General features: G+C 45.0%; 1 protein-coding gene across 1 annotated transcript in view; it reads right to left on the bottom strand.

The window, feature by feature from the left end:
* LOC138453179 (cytochrome P450 2K6-like) overlaps positions 1-19,370 on the bottom strand; it is a 546,472-nt gene that overhangs the window by 343,889 nt on the left and 183,213 nt on the right. Inside the window, exons 2-3 of the mRNA XM_069605778.1 lie at positions 18,962-19,124; positions 17,089-17,238 (exon numbers count right to left, since the gene is read on the bottom strand). Of these exons, the coding sequence (XP_069461879.1) occupies positions 17,089-17,238; positions 18,962-19,124 (313 nt within the window). The remainder of the gene's footprint in view (positions 1-17,088; positions 17,239-18,961; positions 19,125-19,370) is intronic.

Here is a 19,370-nt window from a genome sequence, read left to right as displayed (position 1 = left end):
CGAAGTTGTGGGATACAGGCAAATAGTTTTAAGATATTTCCTCGATTTAAATTGACGTCATTCTCATCTGAATGGATATTTTGTAGCCGAAGTTTCCAAGGACAAACATTTTTTGGAGGATTTAAGTTCCCATGTACTCTGGATGAGAGGTAGATATCAGATTTCCTCTGGTTCAGTGTTTGTTTGGGATTTAGCCTGGAATTTAGTGTCAAGAATTTGGCCTTCGCGACATTGTTGCCTGTCCGCTTTGCTGCAACCCAAAATCGGATATTTCGTGCGCTGGCGTTTGCAGACATATTTCTCTCTTCGGAAGATTCAATCTGGTCAGCCTCTTTGGCCTCAAGTGACCCATCTAGGGAGTCATCAGTGTTGATTGAATATGCTGACAGATTGCATAAGTCGTCGAGGGTAGAACTGGATGTACTGGTGGAGCTGGAGACTACTCGCCGACGTTTGGCTGGTTTCTTGGGTGGCTGTAATGGAATTCCTGCGTCTCGCGATGGAATTAGAGCAGCATGGGTAGCAGATTCTGTTGAGTTGGATTTCCGTACAAAGAGACTTGTTTTTTTAGGCATAGTTATATTTCTTATGAATTTTTTCACATTCTGTCGCACATTTTTTTGTGGTTTGTTTTTTTGGCTCAGATCTTTTGCCTTTTTTACATTCACACGTGACACTTTCAGTTTTGGCTGAACCATTGAAAATGTTAAAAGTATTTGCTGAGGAGCTAACTTGGTCAGATGGTTTATCAAGCACAGGAGAAGGTTGCGCTAAGAAAGGGGTCCCTTGTACCAAGGGAGCATCATAGCTCAGTCGACTTCGGTCCCCTTCAGATCTTTCTGCTGCGTTTGTGGGAGGGAATAGAGCCGGAGCATAAGCATCGGCAGGACCAACTGAAGGGACCAAGCTGGTTGAAGAGGGATCTCTATTTGTATGAACGTCTTGATAGGATTGGCTTCTTTGATCGTTGTTCACATTCTTGCACATCCATTTTACCGCTTCTAACAGACCTTCAATTAGTGAATCATTTTGGCAATGGTGCCGGGCAGCCAAGTCCCTCAGCCTATCTTGCCACCTCATTGATTTTTCAGCGTCCTTCTCCAACTGGTTCTGCAGAAAGCCTGTGAAGCGGTCCAATTTTTCTAATTTCATTGCAGGTTTGATATTGCCGCTCCTTGGTCGCAAATTGTCCCGTTTAATGACTCAAGGAATTTTGTGAAGGGAGCAAGAGCAACCACAGAGGCAGCTAAAACGTTGTTATGGATCTGGGAAAGTGCTTCAACAGAAATACTTAGGGGAGGCAATCCTAGATCGTGGCCCATCAGCGAAGAATGTGAGCTATCTAGGTTAAATTGAGAGTTTGTGAAAGAAGTGTTTCTTATATGGTTTGAAGCTTGGGCTTCTTCTCGTGGCTGGATAGGTTTTGCATGAGGGGTGCTTGCATTCGGGATTGTTTTGTCAATCACCGTAGCCGTCGGAGGATTAGCTTTGGATTTAAGCTCAACTATGCGTTGAAGTCGGTGTGCTCTTGCTATGGAGCTTGAGTCCAGATTGTTTCGGTTGAAGTGCGGGCCGAGAGAGCTGACAGGCGCAACCAAGGGCATTGGGTCAACCGTGGGCTATCCAAAGGTATCTTTAGGACGCAGCCCAAGCCCCTCGAGAGCTTGACAAGCGAAGGCGCTATCGTTCCCAGGTTCGATGGAGTCATGGATTTGTCCCGACAAACTTCTGCCTCAAGAGGTCTTTAATGGAGCTTGGTTTGCAGTCAATTGTGAACAGTTTGAAGTGGGAATAATAGGAGGCGCGTTCATAATCCCACAATAGGTTTTGCCTTCCAAGCGAGATAGTAGATTTCAGGGGAGCTTTGGGAGATGGAAATGAAGTACTCGCAGGCTCCTGGAAGTGTTGCTGATGGTCAAATGTCAGTTCGTCATGCGTCGGAAGCGTAGACTGCTTACATTGCAAACCATTATCCGAAGATAAACAGTTTGAGGCATCTTTTTGAAACAGGGTCAGCTTTTTTGCAGGGGCATCTTCAGATGCAGGAGGGTGGAAGATCAAATGAGACCAGTCAACATTCGAAATCTTCAATAACTCCTCCTCACTGACTAAGAATGATAGTGTCCTTTTTTCATGTGACGCCTCTATAGTTTGTGCAGATGTTTGTGACTTTACAGTACATGGCAGTAAAGGGACATCTGGAATCTTTTCAAAGGGACAGGATATTTGATAGCAGCAGGGATAAATGCGGGGGTGTTTATGGCCCCGGGTATGATTTGTGGGAACAAAACGGACATCAGGCGAGTGCCGTGAGGCGATCACAGGATGAGCAACAGGGGGAAGCAGGGGGGCAGAGAAATTGTGAACAGCTGGGGTCCTTCCACAAGCGGCTGAGGATTCATGTGCAATGTCGCACTTTTAATGACGAGGTTTATGAATTATCAGCTGGCTCACCGCTAAGTCAGGGAGGGTTGCATGAGGTGGGACCCTCCATTTGGAGTGGGGGGGTGAGGGCCACCCCCGTTGCAGTACATCATTTGCTGGCAATTTAGGGTGCCCCTCAGCCCCCCCTAAAAGGCAGCCTATGAATTTTTTTTTTTTTTTTTGTTTACCCAACTTTGCTTGGTGCAGATGGCCACATTAGTGTGGCAATCTGCCCCCATGGTGCCCAAACCCTACTGCCCCATCTATCAGGGGTCCTTCCCCCCCTTTTGTTGTGGCCCTCTTCCCCTCCACCCCAAATAGCTGGGCGGGGGGGGTGGGACACCTCATGCTGCCCTCCCTGAGCCTCCTAGGAAGGGCTGCATGATGTGCGCCCCCTCCGTTCGGTGTGGGTGAGGAGAGGGCCACCACAAATGGTGGGACAGGCCCCCCAGTGGATGGGGCAGTAAGGGTTGGGCACCCCGGGGCCAGATTGGCACACCAATGTGCCCCTCTGCACCAGGGCAAGTTTTGTAAACAAAGAAAAAATGGAAAATGGTGGAATGCTTTTTAGGGGGGGGCTGTGGGGCACCCCAAAGGGTCTGGGAAGTTTCTAATGGGATCGGGCATTGACCCCCTACCCCCCAGCCTCAATGGAGGGGGTGCCATGTCATGCAGCCCTCCCTGGGACCAGATATCTGCTCCTAGGAACGCACGCCTGAGCCCAGGGAGGAGTGCAGGACAGCCCCCACATTAGCTGCCTCTGGGGAGGGCTACATGAGATGGGCCGCCCCTCCAATTTGGCCATGTGTGGGTTCCCACGGGTGTCCTCTTTTAGAAAATGCGTGGGGTTCCCAGTTTTCCTTGCTGGCTTCGACACCCTAGGCCCAAATCTGTAGGTTGCCCACATGAACAAAATGGGTAGTGGCGAAAGGCTTGGGGTTACCAGTGGGTTACCCTTTTCCTTTTGTGCCCCCGGTAGGTGCACCCACACATGTGAGGTACCGTTTTCATCGGGACACGTGTGGGGACGCGGGAAGGTAGGCCACGTGTTGTTGGCGGTGTGTTTCGGTGGGTGGCCAGAGCGTAATGTCTGAGAATTGTCTTCATTTATAGCCAATTTCAGAGACATTTCCCTGTGTCCACTCACCGAAACACATCGCCAACAACACGTGGCCTACCTTCTCGTGTTCCCACAGGTGTCCCGACGAAAAAGGTACCCGACATGTGTGGGTGCACCTACCAGGGGCGCAAAATGAAAAGGGTAACCCGCTGGTAACCCCAAGCCTTTCGCCACAGCACAATTTGTTCATGTGGGCAACCTACAGATGTGGGCCTAGGGTGTCGAAGTCAGCAAGGAAAACAGGGAACCCCATGCATTTCCCAAAAGAGGTCAGAGGTCTGACTTGCGCAAAGCAGCCCAGAATTTATTACCCAGAACCCCAGACAAAGTGAACATTGTGTTTTTTCCCCACCAAATATCAAACTTTGTCGGGGATTGTGTCTAATAAAAACTGGGGCAATTTGCGCAAGGCAGCCCTCTGTTGATTCCCACGGGTGTCCTCTTTTGGGAAATGCATGGGGTTCCCTGTTTTCACCGGTGGCTTCGACACCCTAGGCCCAAATCTGTAGGTTGCCCACATGAACAAAATGGGCAGTGGCGAAAGGCTTGGGGTTACCAGTGGGTTACCCTTTTCCTTTTGCGCCCCCAGTAGGTGCACCCACACATGTGAGCTACTGTTTTCATCGGGACACCTGTGGAAACGCGGGACGGTAGGCCATGTGCTGTTGGGGGTGTGTTTCGATGGGTGCGCCGAGCGAAATGTGCGGAAAAAGCATTTTTTTCCCACATTTCGGACTTTGCGGGGGTGTCTGGGTAATACATTCTGGGGCGATGTGCGCAAATCATACCTCTGTGGATTCCCACGGGTGTCCTCTTTTCAGAAATGCATGGGGTTCCCTGTTTTCCTCGGTGGCTTGGACACCCGAGGTCCATATCTGTATGTTGTGCCGGTCGGCAGAATGTCTGAGATTCCGCTCTGAAAACAGACTTGGGGTTACTTGTGTTTTAGGCTTTCCCCTTGGCGGCCAGGTAGGTGCACCCACCCATGTGAGGTACCGTTTTCATCGGGACACCTGTGGGAACGCGGGACGGTAGGCCATGTGTTGTGTTTGTTTGGTTTTCATAACGTTTTGACCCATTTGCTGGTGCCCTTTGTCTCACAACCCTTTCATTTCCCAAATGTGACCTACATTTAGTCGCTGCTTTAGCCACCATACACTTTTGTAACCTGCACAAGTCACCTACCCTTGAAAAGGTGTGCCTGTGCTCTTTCAGAAAATGTATGCTTGCCATTCCTCACCACATTGGTTTTCCCGATTTACACATGCTAAGTGCGTCTGGTCAGGCCGTGAGCGTAAAACTCCTGTGTACCATGGCTCAGTGTTTGGCTTGTGGTATTGCTTGTTTTGTAAAACACTACAAAAAATGTGTGCTCAACTAACTGCAAGAGTCGGGGGAATGTAGTGGACATTGCTTTTCTCAAAATTCATAGAAGCCATTGCCGTACCAAGCCAACCATGTCCAACACATACCTTTTTTTCCGGTCATTTTCCCGCTTTTCCCCCAATCGATGGCAGTTTCCCCAACCTAGTTGTTGCCTGACCTACGCAAATCGCCCCTTCCTAAATTTGAAATTTTGTCTACTTTTCAGAAATATATGCCTTTCTGTCCTCCAATTCGGCTTTCCTACCCTTTTCTTCCATTCCGTCCATGCATGTCCAATTGGCAAAAATGGCCAAAATCGTCTACCTCTCACAAAACGGTTGATAACCACCTCAAATATTTTTTTTTCCATTTCCACTCAACCTGTTCTTGAAAGCCATGAAATTGGGGTACTCCGCACAGCAAACCATTTGTTCCTAGCTCTTACAAGGAAAAAAACACAGGCTTCTTTGTACATCATTTATTTGGCATTTTTTGAAAAAACCCAACATTTTCGCCCTTTTTGCTCATTTTCCCTCACCCTCCCTACAGCAACCTAGGATTCCTGGGTGGCTTTAAGGCCGCATACATGTGTGAAAAAAAGGAGCCAAATTTGGCCGAGATATCTTATGTAACAAAGAAGTTACAAGCCATTGAATGGCCACATACCGAAATCACCAAAAAAGGCCCTGGCACTGGGGAGAAATACCCACGGCACTTAAAGGGTTAAAGATCACTTTAACTTTGTACAGTATGTATTTTATTTCAATTTTAACATGTTAATCACTTACAAAAGACATAAATAGGAGTAATCACTTTTTTCAATACCCAATACCCATGTATGGAAATCTTAAAATATATCATAATACATAGTTGTTCCTTGTTTTAAAGTACTTCTCATGTCATTTAGAAAATTATACATTTGTCTTAAAATAAAGCAATTGATTATTTACATAACATTATTTTAAAACATTGTAAATAATTCGAGTTCAATATGTGTTGCTTCCTATTTATTTCTACTTTTTTTTGTAAATGTATTTATAGATTATATTATAGTGAACATGTCTTAGATACATTTGGGACAAACAGGAACATTCCAAGCAGTGTACTATTAATAATTCAGAGATCTTTTACCAAAACACTACAAAGAAAATCTTCACAAGTAGTGATATGATGCATGTGTATCGGTTTACTGTTTTAAACAATGTACTCATGGTTATGAACTATTCTAAAATGCTAATTTCACATATGTAGAAATATGTAGAAAAGTAGGGGTGATCTAAATATTGGCAAATACGTAGAGTGATCTTATGTCTGATGCCATTAGTTAAATAATAATTGATGTCATATATGATGCTATTAGCAATGCCATCAGAGATATCTGTGATGTCAATAGTGATATCACCTGGGATGTCATCATTGATGTCCTCAGCGATGTCATCACTGTGGTCATAGGCTGCGAAACAGGGGTCACAAAGTTAAGGTGGCTTTAGCTGAATTTCAGGGGTTTTGTTGCGTTAAGTTCTCACCTTAATGCAACAAAAGTGTATACCTTGAATTTCAAGGCTTTTGTTATTCCATAGATTTTCTCTGCACATGCCCACTGTATATTTTCGAAAACTACCAGACATCTAGCCACAGCCTTCAGCCACGGCCAGTCGGTACGGACCATCCAATTTAAAACACTACCAGATCACTAGCCATGGCCTCCAGCCATGGACGATCATTGCAGCCTTTGGCCGTGCCCACTGGCCATTTTAAAACACTACCAGACCACTAGCCATTACCTTTGGCCATGGCTGGTGGACACGACCACTTGCAACCCATCGCTAAAAGACGTTCATCAATCACAAATTGATTTTGACCTGTTTTGACAGCGGTATTGTATTGTACCAAAGAGTTCCGTCTTTGAGCACTCACAATGTTTTTATGCAATGAGCAGTCCGATTAAATTATTTGCCAAGTATCACACACTTTGGTTAAACAGCGTGCTACAAGCCCCTAGTGTTATGGCCGGTCTCTTGGTGAATGTTGTGATACATTGCACGACCCTAACTAACTGCATTTAAGAAGCATGGAAAAGGGACAAAAATGAATGGCTGCAACAATAACATATGCCCAGGTACTTTTGCCCCCATAGCAAAATCAAAAGCTGGCACCCATGACTATACGCAGAGTTAGTGAACATATATTAAAGTGAAAAATAAAAAATGTTGTTGAATTGACCTTACCCTTAGAAAAAAGTGCATAAGACAAAATGCATTGGACCTCTAAAATAAGTAATGAAAACCAGAAAAATAACCTGAGAGGAAATGTTCCAATAAATATGCTGGCAACGTATAAAAGGTGCTCACCTTTTAAACCCAGCAATCTGTTGTGAAATATTCCATAGAAAACAAAATCCAAATACGAAACAAGTGCTTATGGCCTTGTGAATAGGCATCTGTACTGGGAACATGACAACCCGAGTAAAATCCTGGTAGCCAAATACTTGAGTAAGCTTGCCAGCCTAAAAAATAAAATAAAAACAATGGAATGCATCCGCCCTCTGAATACAAGTTAGGCTGTACACCCACCTATGTCATTTACTTGTGTCCTGAAAAGCAGCCACAATCAGGGCAAATAACTGCACCAGTGTCCAGGGTTGCAAACTCTCTTGCCACATTGTTTGCAAATACTAATGACTTTCTTGCCCTCTCAGCATTTCCCCTCCTCACATTTAAAATGTATGAAAATAGCCTTTCTATCATTCTATGGGTTTCCATACCTAACAAAACGTACTTGGGTGCTCTTCATCAGTAGTGAAGACCAAAAAGTAAACAGTCTGCCCTCCTTCTCAAAGCATATCTATACTGGCCCTGCCACCAAGAGAAAACAAAAAACGTCCAGGATAATGACTCCCTTCTCCTGGATAGACTTTCCCAGCCCCGGGAGATACTTTTTAAATGGTTCTTCAATCAACTTGTTCCGTTCTTCTGGGAAACCTTTCCACCTCTCCGGTGCCCCTTTCCATTTTGTAGAGAAAACGCGTCTCCACGTGTTTGGGTTTTCATCCCTTCGTGCTTTGATTTATTGACGTGTAGTTCCCCTTCTCCAATATTTTAGGGGAACTGAAAATCCGCTTTAATTAACCTTGCTTCTCTGTACTCCTCTGGTTCCTTACTTCCTCTTGAACAACATGTTTCATATACAAATGATCTTGGTCTGATAAACTGACTTTCTATTTGGGATGATTATAGCAGTCCAACCAACTGTATTTGTTCCTTTGTTTAGTTTACGTCTTATTGTAATGAGCAAGATAGGTTCCCCTAGAATTTCCCTTCTTTTGTTTATTTGACCCTTCACTGAGACGAGTAAACTGAATCCCAGATTTATTCTCACTCTGATGGATACTTGTCCATTCACTGGTCGAGCAGGCTGAGTACAAGAGTTATTCTCACTCCTGTAGACACTGGTCATTTCACTGGGATTAGTAGGCAAGGTCCTGTAGTTCTTCCTAAACTTAGGAATACTTGTTCATTCACTGGGATGAGTAGACTAAGTGTGCTCTTGTTCCAGGTCTCCCGCCTTTCCAGTTACCTTCTTGCTCACAGGCTAGCATCACTGAGTCTTTCTTCGGGATCAGGGTGAGACTCGAGTCAGAACAGCTGCGCATTCCATCCAAATGTTCTTAGTTCTTCCTCGTGGCTCTGTGGAGATAACGCTGAGTCTCGGCATTGTTTCTGGGCTGGACAGTCCAACTGCCTTGGATCAAGACACTGCTCACTCAGTTCTCCTTCTCTCTGTGTTTTCTTCCACTGCACGGCTTGGCTGTCTGCTCTCTCTGTGCCTCCTGTTTACGCACACTAGGCTGACCATCCACACAGAGGATCTCTTGGTTCTCGGCAGCTTCCACCTCCTCGCTTACCGGGTCTCACAACTCTTCTGTTGTCCTTCCATTTTTATATTAGACTTCTGGGTCATCACCAGCAGAGTATTACAGTCCTTGGGCCTGAGTTAGGCAGAAATTCGGGGGTAAGACCTTAAAAAAAAATAGCCCTGAGGAATAACCGTTACCACCACTTGGTCAGGCGGAATTTCCGTCTGATTACAAGTGGTGGTGGTGTAATTCCCCCATTTTGTCACCCCGAGTGGGACGGGTATGCCCAGACGTGGGTCCCGTGCCTGCTGGACCTAGAGTCCCAAGCTACTCCTCACTGATGAGCCCCAACAAGGGCGAAACATGTTTGGGGATGCTTGTGGTCTTGTGCAGAAGGGATGTGGCCTAGCAGTTCGGGCTGGACTGCCCCTTTTGGGGTGGGGCCAATCCTGATTTGCATATGGTCTTTCCCCTTCTGTAATGGCTTGGCAGGCGAAGAACGGTGGTCTGGAGGGTTGCCCAGAGCAACGTCAGTGGTTAAGTTTCATTCTAAAAGTTCCAGCCATCACCTCTTTGTTTTTGCTTTTTCACCCTGAGTGGGACGGGTATGCCCAGACGTGGGTCCCGTGCCTGCTGGGCCTTGAGACCTAAGCTACTCCTCACTGATGAGCCCCAACAAGGGCGAAACATGTTTGGGGATGCTTGTGGTCTTGTGCAGAAGGGATGTGGCCTAGCAGTTCGGGCTGGACTGCCCCTTTTGGGGTGGGGCCAATCCTGATTTGCATATGGTCTTTCCCCTTCTGTAATGGCTTGGCAGGCGAAGAACGGTGGTCTGGAGGGTTGCCCAGAGCAACGTCAGTGGTTAAGTTTCATTCTAAAAGTTCCAGCCATCACCTCTTTGTTTTTGCTTTTTCACCCTGAGTGGGACGGGTATGCCCAGACGTGGGTCCCGTGCCTGCTGGGCCTAGAGACCTAAGCTACTCCTCACTGATGAGCCCCAACAAGGGCGAAACATGTTTGGGGATGCTTGTGGTCTTGTGCAGAAGGGATGTGGCCTAGCAGTTCGGGCTGGACTGCCCCTTTTGGGGTGGGGCCAATCCTGATTTGCATATGGTCTTTCCCCTTCTGTAATGGCTTGGCAGGCGAAGAACAGTGTTCTGGAGGGTTACCCAGAGCAACGCCAGTGGTTAAGATTCATTCTAAACCTTCCAGCCATCACCTCTTTGCTTTCCCATTTATTTTGGGTCCATTGGACCCAAATATAGGACTATTTCTTTGTGGAATTACTGCGGCGGAATTACCGCTATGGTAATTCCAACAATTCTGCCAATTGTTCAGCATTCAGTGGGAAGATTTACCTCCTGGGGTTTGCTATAGGTAAATCCTCCACTCAAAACTAAACCTCATGGTTTGGCATGGTGGTAAAATTGGTGGTAACCACCCATTTTACCACTTACCGCCTAACTCGTAATGAGGCTCCTTGTCTCCTTTCATGGAGTATCCTCCCTTGCTCGTTCGTTCTTCATCGTCTCAATTTGGTTGGGTTCCAACCATTGAGCAATCAGCATTATTTTCTCACCACTCTTCTCAGTATTTTTATCAGTTGTTTCTTCAAGATGAATGTTGGGTCTAATATTACTATAACAAACAGTGACTTGTTATGATGCCTGGATGTTATTGTCAGCCTCTGTGAAAGGTTTTGAGGTATAGAATCTGGGTAACTGGGACTATATGTCCAGCAGAGGGACTCCCAGGATTCCCCCCACCCCCTGTTTTCTGCATGATAGCCCACCAGAAAGGATTTCAGGGAGGTCCTCTTCGGCACGGGTGTCCTTGCCCCCAAATGGAGAGTCTCTTCCTCTGACCACCTGCATAATGGCACCCCCTAGGGGGAATGCTGCATAGCGGGCTCACCTCCCTAGCCTCAAAAGGAAAGGTACCCCCTTGGGAGAAGTGATTGAATCCTGTGATTCATCACAGTTAATGGTTAAATACAAATACCTACAAGGTTCAACAAGTGCTCAACTTTTGAGGCAGTCCCTTTATCAGCTATGTCACTGTGTCTGCTGTGGCAGAAGAACAGAGCAGAGGTTACATCAGCTGGGCCACAGTAAGTGATGTGAAGGGCAGCGAGTGACCTCTGGCCCATATAATGAGTAACCCTGCTCCAGGGAAGTGTGTTCCAACTGCCCCGGCTAAAGACCACACGCAATACAAATAAAACTTGTCTACTCCCATATGGCACAGCTAAACATTCTACCAATGGGGGCAGGGAGCCAGCCAAGGCAACAGGCCAGATAGCTGAAACCGGCGATTCTGGCTGTGGTTGGGCCTCTTTCTAGATGTCTGTGCTGTATATCAAAACAAAAGGGGTGATGGCTGGAAGGTTTAGATTGAATCTTAACCTCTGGCATTGCTCTGGGCAACCCTGCAGATCATCCTTCTTCGCCTGCCAATCCATTGCAAAAGGGGAAAGACCATATGCAAATCAGGCTTGGTCCCACCCCAAACGTGGCAGTGCAGCCTGAACTGCTTGATCACGTCCCTTCTGCATGAGAACACAAGCATCCCCAAACATGTTTCGGCCTCACTCGTCATAATACTCACACTTCTTGCTTTGCTGCACTGACCTTTTGCATCACGTGCGCACAACTTGGCACACCTCAACCTTTACCCATGCAGGGTGAGGTATCACCATACACGGGGGTGATCAGACTAGAATGTTTTGGGGCAGTACCCTTTTGCTCGTCCCCACCTCCTACGGCCTGCCAATGTCCATTCCACAGAGCAGTAACCATCAACATCAGATCTGTAAGCCTCATCCTTCTCCTTTTCCTGTTCTGGCTGCCATATCTCCTCCTCCTGAACCACTTCCTCCTGACCCTCATCTGCCTCATGTGCCTCCTTTAACTCCTCCTACTGATACTCCATCTCTGCCTCCTCCTGTTCCACCTTCTGCTCCCGGACCTCCTCTTCTCGCATAAATGAGATGCTTCCAAAGAGATATACTTGTTCCATAACAATTGAGGGTGATTAAGGAAAAGCTTTTCACAAGTAGATTCTACAAGGATGAAAGGTTTCACAGCAGATTTCTCTTCCTAATTTTGTAGTAAGGTAAGGGAAAATGATTAAAAAACAATTACAAACAGCTTCACAAAGGGTAGGACAAAGGTTTTCTTTTCTATTTTTTTCTTTGTTGAGTGGAATAGGCGAAGTTAAGGGAAAGGGGTTAAAACATTACAAAGAGCTCTACAAAACCTTTTCACAAAGTTTCTTTATTTAATTTTATTTTTGTGGTGGAAGGAATGAAGGGGACAGAAAGGGAGTAAAAAGGCAATCGGACATGTATTGACAAAGTGTTTTCCACAGGGGCAGTAGATTATATTGAAGTTCACAAATCAAACACAATACAAAATAAAAGGGCACTAATGGAATTAAATTCAAAAACCTGCACTCAGATATGCACTCAGAGGCCACAGGACATGCTCGCCTCAAGTGGATCTGCCCTTTTCCATCTTCTAGCAGCCAAGAACAACACGCAGAGATCCAGGATGTGAGCTGGTCCTTTCTTCAGTACACTGGGCCTCTGCACAGAATCGTTGGCTTTGACTGGCCTGTTGAACCTCTGCAGGATGATCAGAATTCTGATTGGTCTGCTGATGCTTGTTATGGACATTGAATCTCTCAAGGGAGCTTGGTGTGTGATATCAAACAATAGAAAGCAACCACCCCAGATTGGGCACGGGGCATCACCATTACAAAAAGATGAGTTAACCTGCACTGCTTTCTAAGAAGTATGGTACCCTCACCAGGTCACAAAATCCAGATAAAAGGATTTGAAAAAAGTTGTGAAGTGTTGAGTAGATGGATTTATAATAATGCCACAGGTTTCTACATCTGTGCAAACACAGGACAATATAGAGGATAATTTCTCGAAAAATGGCCTCCGTTGCCTAATCCAGGATGTAGCCTTCTGCTCAGTAGCCTTCAGCTCTCGTAACTTTACTTAAACGGTAATGTCAGCAGACTATACCAAATGGTATGGGTCTGGAGACTTGAATTATCAGCTCAAATTAAGTTAGGACAGATAAAAAGGGTTCAGGGTCCACAACTCCTGGTTTTACCCATAGTCAGAGTGCATTACCACTATTCGGATCATAATGCAGGGCCGGATGTCAAGCATGCACCCTCAATTTAATACTTCACGTACTAAATGAAAACATTTAGTATGCAAAGTGAAAAAAGAATGTCCAGCAAAACCTACCCAAGATGGCCACCAGACAAGAAATAAAAGAAGAGTCACAGATTTCTACTCAGCCGAGTAGAACTGCTGTTTTCCTGAAAATCTCATGTTAGGAAGATGCTGCAGCAGAGCAGAAAAATGTGGCATGACTAGACAGTAGAGGGAAACTGTGCAGGACCAAAACACCTGAACAATATGATGGCTAGGGCCCAGGTAGGATATGGAAGCAAGCAGAACACAGCCAGTTGTGTGGGAGCAGAAGACGAGAAGACAGCAACATTTAAGTGTGGGAGCTGGAAAGGAGCGACATGGCACCCTGAGGCAGCCATCAGGATCCATGGAAGGTTAGTCAATACTGGCACTTTTTTACTGGGAGCTTTGCTTGGCTCTCTGCATCCTAACGTCCGGTGGTATTTAGCAAGCCTCCCCTTGCTGTAAACTCAGTAGCAATTTATTTCCCATTTCAGGAATTTGCGCTCATACTGGGCATTCTTATGTCAAGTGCAAGAAGTACACTATTGGTTCTAGATATTATGAGCACCCCTCCCCCCAGTACAGATCTCTTATGTTGGGTTCTAAGGGCTACATCCGACTGAGCTTTGTGTTTCTAGACTCTGGACACCTCTTGTGAACTGATCTACAAAGTATCACCTTGGATAATTGTATAGCCAGGTCCGGTTCCATCTCACTTCTAGTAAATAGATCTGCACCAGAAATTTGTGAAATAACACATGCATAGGTTTTTACTTTTTCAAAAATATGTTTATCCTATTTGAAATGTCGCCAAGTCTCGTCACATCTCCCCATAGGGTAGCCCTTTCCAATGAGGCTAGGGAGGTGAGGCTGCTACCCAATTGTCCCCTAGGGGTGGTAATATGCGGGAGGACCCCATAGGGAGGGACTGCACTCCTGGGGATAAAGGCATCCAATCGGGTGGCTAGCTCAGCTGCAACGTGCTCGCCTTGGAAGCAAGATGACACAGAGCAACACAGGTTCGATTCCCGGGTCCGCGCTTAGAAACCTCTGGGTATTAAGCATGTTGTAAATAACCCATCATATCACCTGGGAAAAGACCTCCCTAAAACCTGTCACGTGACCCCCTACCCTCAGGGTCACCCTTTTCGCCCACCATTGAAAATGAACCCAAGTGTTTTTCTGGGACATTGACTGTACCAAATATAAAATATACTAGGACTAGGAAGAGCATGGGGAGAATATGGAATAGCAGTATGCAAAGTCAGCCAAGTACTGTAAAGAGGTGGACCATAGGAGGCATGAAGAAAACCAAAGATACTTTAGTGAATGGTGTTGATGTTGCGCAAGTGCAGAGACAACAATAGAAAGCAGAAAGCAAAAAAGGACCATAAGAGTCATTGCGGAAGCCTGCAGTATGCAAACTAAACCCGGGAAGTTCAAACTGGCAAGACCGAAGGTGAAGCAGAAGCATCTCGACAGAATAATGGGATACTGTCGAATCATCCTAGGAGCCAGTAGGGAGCTGACTCAATTGGTGGTAGCATGACCGCAGATGTGTGAACGGCGTGTCTGGAAACTAAGCCAGCCTGCCACCGATCCACACAGGAAGAAGGGAGAGAGGTGCCGGCGACCCTGTGAAGAACTGGAGCGAAGAATACTGCAGGTAATGTGAACGGGGTCCAGGAAGTGGCCTGAAAACAGAGTGCATCGGGAGCCATCTTCCACAGCGCAGTGGCCAACCAAATACCACTGTGAAAACAGAGTGACTAATAAGACTGAGTGTAATGGGAACCCTCTCCCTTGTGGCACTGGTACATCAAATACTGCTTGAAAACCAGAGTGCTCTGGAAACATCTCCCTCATCAAGATACTACTTTTGGAGAAAACAGTAAGGAGACATATGGGAGAAATACAGAGAACCCTGGGAATAGTATCCCTCATCAGAAGGTCAAGTGTAAGCCAAATAAGGCGGAGAGCTTCAATATTGCCTGGAAGCGGAGCCATTCCCCTGGTCCATTCTAGAAGTTTGAAGGAATTATTCCTACATTTCTAGAAGACAGAAGTGTTAACCAGAAGAGTCATTTTCCTGGCAAGGGAAACAAAAACTTTACTTTAGTTAAAAGCTTATGTTTCTAGTGTTAGGGTTAGATTAGATGGATTTCTGACTGAGGGCGGGAAAAGCATTTGTTTGTTGGACATTCCGATTGATCACTACGTTTCAATAGGTTGAGGCGGGGCAAGCCGCTTAGACATAGGGAAAGATAGGTTTTGTTATATAATAAAAGTCTATAGCCAAAACCATGAGCCCTCCTTGTCAGTTTCCTTATTCTACACCCTCACATATTCCTTAAGGATATGCATACTATAAAACAAACGATCTTGGAGGATCTAATCTATGTGTTCTTGATTAGTCTGAGTGGATAGCTGGATGAGGTAAGCACTCGTCAATAGCATGTGGGCAGCCTGAACTTTGCAAATTCAAATGACAGTAGGGCTGACTCAGCCCTTCATCCTCTCGAGGTCTTTAACCTGAGAACCATCAAATTGGCTAATAATGACAACTTTTATTACAGTACTTATTAGACGAGGAAGAACAACAACATAACACATTATTCTAATATTCAAGTAATTCCCATGTACACACACGCAAGCACACGCACACACAAACACACACCTTTCACTTTCCCAGTTATTTATAAATGTTACACCTTGTGGCATATCTTGGGAAAACCATGCATCCATGGTAAGTTATTATAGACGGCTAAACATATTGCTACTCCAGAGTGCTTATCAGTGCTATGGGTGTCAGATATTGGCCATCACTCTATGTATCCAAATATGGTCTATCTTAGAGATGGCCTCTTGTTCATGTTCATTTAATCCTGAGGTATGACATGAGGGGTTGGCAGGCTTGTTTGGAGGTGGAAGACAGGCAGATTCAGGGGTGTGTGTTCTATTGATTGCTGAGTCGTTTTGAAGAAATAAAAGGGACTATTGTGTTGTAATAAATAGGGCTTAGCTAAATTGTCGAATTCTGTTAAGTGAAATCTAAGATTTTCATCAATTTTGGCCCAATCTGCTGTTCCACCACCCTCGTTTATCGAAAAGAGCAGTGCAAAGTTTCTCGTGCCGTTGCGTGAACAGAAACAAGCCCCGCAAACTTTCTCGTCCTGCTGCGCAAACGTAAAACGGATCGAAAAGAGCATCACAAAGTTTCTTGTGCCACTCCAGGAACCTAGCATGGATCCAAAAGAGCATCAAAAATGTTCTCATGCCGCTGTGTGAACCTAGCATGAATCAAAAAAGCAGCACAAAGTGTCTCGTACCACTGTGGGAGCCCAGTACGAATTTCACAAAAAGTGGTACAAAGTGTTTTGTGCCGCTGCACGAACCTAGCACAAATCGAAAAGAGTGGCACAATGTTTCTCGTGCCACTGTGCAAACCTTGCACGTATCGAAACGAGACCAGCAAGAAGGTTCTCGTGTCGCTGTGTGAGACTAGCACTGATCAGGAAAAAAAATGCGCAAAGTTTCTTGTCCTGCTGCATGAAACTATCACGGATGAAAAAAGAACTGCACAAACTTTCTTGTGTTGCTGTGCTTAAACTAGTATGGATCGGAAAAAGGACCTGCACAAAGTTTGGTGTGTCAAAAAAAAGAAAATATTTTAAAAAAATACACCGAAAAAAGGCCACCACAAATGTTCTCGTGCTGCTGCGCGATCCTTTCACGGATTGAAAAACAGCTCAAAGCTTCTAGTAGGACTGCATGAAACTTGCCCAGTAAGGAAAAACCCACACAACGTGTCTCGTTTCGCTGCACGAAACTAGCATGTATCGAAAAAGACCTGTGCAAATATTTCCCATCGCGATACATGAAACCAACATGGGAAAAACACACTACGCTTCACGCAAAACTGGGCAAAATTTCAGTGGCAGCAGATCCATAATTATGATTTTGCAGAACGGGTGGAAGCGGATTCCAGTGTAAATTCCGCACGTTTTGCTTCACGGCTGAATTTTGCTCACGCCTACTTGTAAAGAGCCAGTCCCATTTGAATACAAACTTTTTACGGATTGTGCCTAGACACAGCAGAAGGCTTACCTTTGTAAGTTTCAAAGTTCTTTATCAAAAATGCACACTCTTCTATAATTTTGTCTTCAATGGTCCTCTTGCCCATCCCATAATCACGTAAGGCTGACAAGGTAAACCGTCTCATCACCTTCCAGTTGTCACCATGAGAAAAAATAATACCTGCAACAAAATAAAAAAAATCACTTTCAGAGTTTTTTTTCATTCCCATAGTTGAGCCAATTTGTAAAAATCATTCAGGTTCCGACTCAGTTAGCTCTCACAATTTTTATTCTCTCATGCTCCCACACAATTTCCATTACAACACAACCCCTTCTTGAAGTTCATGCTGTACCCTTGGGGGACGCACTTCTTTCTCTCTTTCAGCAGTTGCATTGTTGGCTTTGTCATTCCAGTACATTTACCTACTTTATGAATGTGATATTTTAGATAGTGAGATCAATTAGCACTTCCCTTTTCTTCAAATCAGTACATGATGTAGTCATGCAAAATATCATCAAAATCGCAAACATCCATAACAATTAGTCAATAAGAAATGGAATAAATCTAATTTGGTTTTCAAATGAATACATTTCTAACTCAATCCACATTCAATTTTCTTCTTTTCTTTTTTTAAACGGAAGCAAATGGAAATAACTCTGCCAATGACAAGGCAGCAAGCATGAAGTGGGTTGAGAGAACATTTCTTCCATGCCTAATGATGTATACACTGGTTATTCAATCATATTTAGGTATGTAGTAAATTAAATACATTGTCTAGTATACCTTACAATTGATGGTGCAGAGCCATGGACCTGGGAGAGGTTTGGTGTCTGAAGATAGCTGGCTATAGAAGACAGAGTCTGACATAGCTTAGCCAAAGTCAGATTAACCTAGGTTAAATTGCCTTACATCTCAAGTTGTTCTTAAGAATCATATTCCATACAAAATAATGACATTTTACAAAAGGAGGAGGGCTACTACTATGCATTAGAAAGGCTGTAAGTGATATCAACTGGAATCAGAGACTCGAATATAAAAGTTGGAGACAACTGGTTAAAAAGTACCATAAAAAGCTAAACAAGTATGTATTCACAACCACAATCCTTGATCAGGTAAGAATATGCACCACGATTCAGCTGTCTAGAAAATGTCCCACTGATTAACCAGAGGTGAGCTGTGTGCCAGGTCTGACCTGTTCATCACTAACTGTTGGTACCATTAGAGGGCAGGAAACTGTAGATGTGGTATGGCTCACAGGAGCGGTAATCCACTCAGTTTCGACATCGGTGTGCCGTGGTGCTGGGGGACATGCCCCCTGTGGCTCACAAAGGCCTGGTACAAAATGTGATCATGGGCAGACAGCACAGACTGGAAAGATTGAAAGATACTAAGGATAATTAAAGGGTCCCAAGCTACCAGGTATACTTCTTTTTACTGTAAGGGGCCAGCATTGTTTTGTTGCGACTTCACATCCTCTGCCATACCTTCCTGTGTCAATGCACTTTCTTTATGGTAATTAGCCCCCCCCCCCATTTATAGTTTAAGATTTGTGCTCTGAAAATTTGATAATCTTGTAGGACATCAAGTATGATTTTATAGAAGCTAGACACGTGTAGTGATACTATGTTTTTGAGAGTAGCAGGAGGTACTCTCGATTGATTTTGCCTCCAACATACCCTGGCAGTTCTCTGTTTACTGGGTATAGATACGAGGGGGGTCCTGATTCTCTATAGGGAGACCCATAAGCTTGCGTGCATTTGAAAATGTATTAGAAACCTATAGATTCTCACTTAAGTAATCAATGTAAAGAAATCCTTTAAGAATACGATGCTCTGTGTTCTGTCATTTCTCCATGATCTGCATGTTCACGCTTGTCATTTCAAACAAACAAAAAATCATGTACCGTTTCCTTTTGAAGTCAACTGGAAGATTGGGATGCGAGCTCTCTCTGCGAAGGCATCCGCATAGTTCACAAGAGCATCTCTCACGGCCTCGTATCCTGAGAGCACGACGACCTTCTGAAGCCCCATCTGAATGCTGAAGACAGAACCATAGTGTCTGGAGAGCTGCAAGGAGGAAATTCAAGAATGAACCTAGTTCTCGTAATTCAGTGACACATGCACAATACTGTCCTCTCTTTTCTCCCCCCCCCACCTCATAGCAGCATCATAGGGTGATGGCATACGGCGAGGACATAGGGCCTCGGACCAGGTACGTGAATGGATACTGTGGTTATTGCGGTTTTCATTCTTTGGAAGCTCGGTGCAATCACAACCAACATTCTTCTTGTAGTACATGGTCCTTGCCCTGAT

Source organism: Ambystoma mexicanum, chromosome 4p (assembly GCF_040938575.1).
Source record: "Ambystoma mexicanum isolate Mex_15411 chromosome 4p, UKY_AmexF1_1, whole genome shotgun sequence".
Lineage (NCBI taxonomy): Eukaryota > Metazoa > Chordata > Amphibia > Caudata > Ambystomatidae > Ambystoma > Ambystoma mexicanum.
The sequence above is the reverse complement of the archived record's forward strand: the minus strand, read 5'-3'. Positions and strand labels throughout refer to the sequence as shown.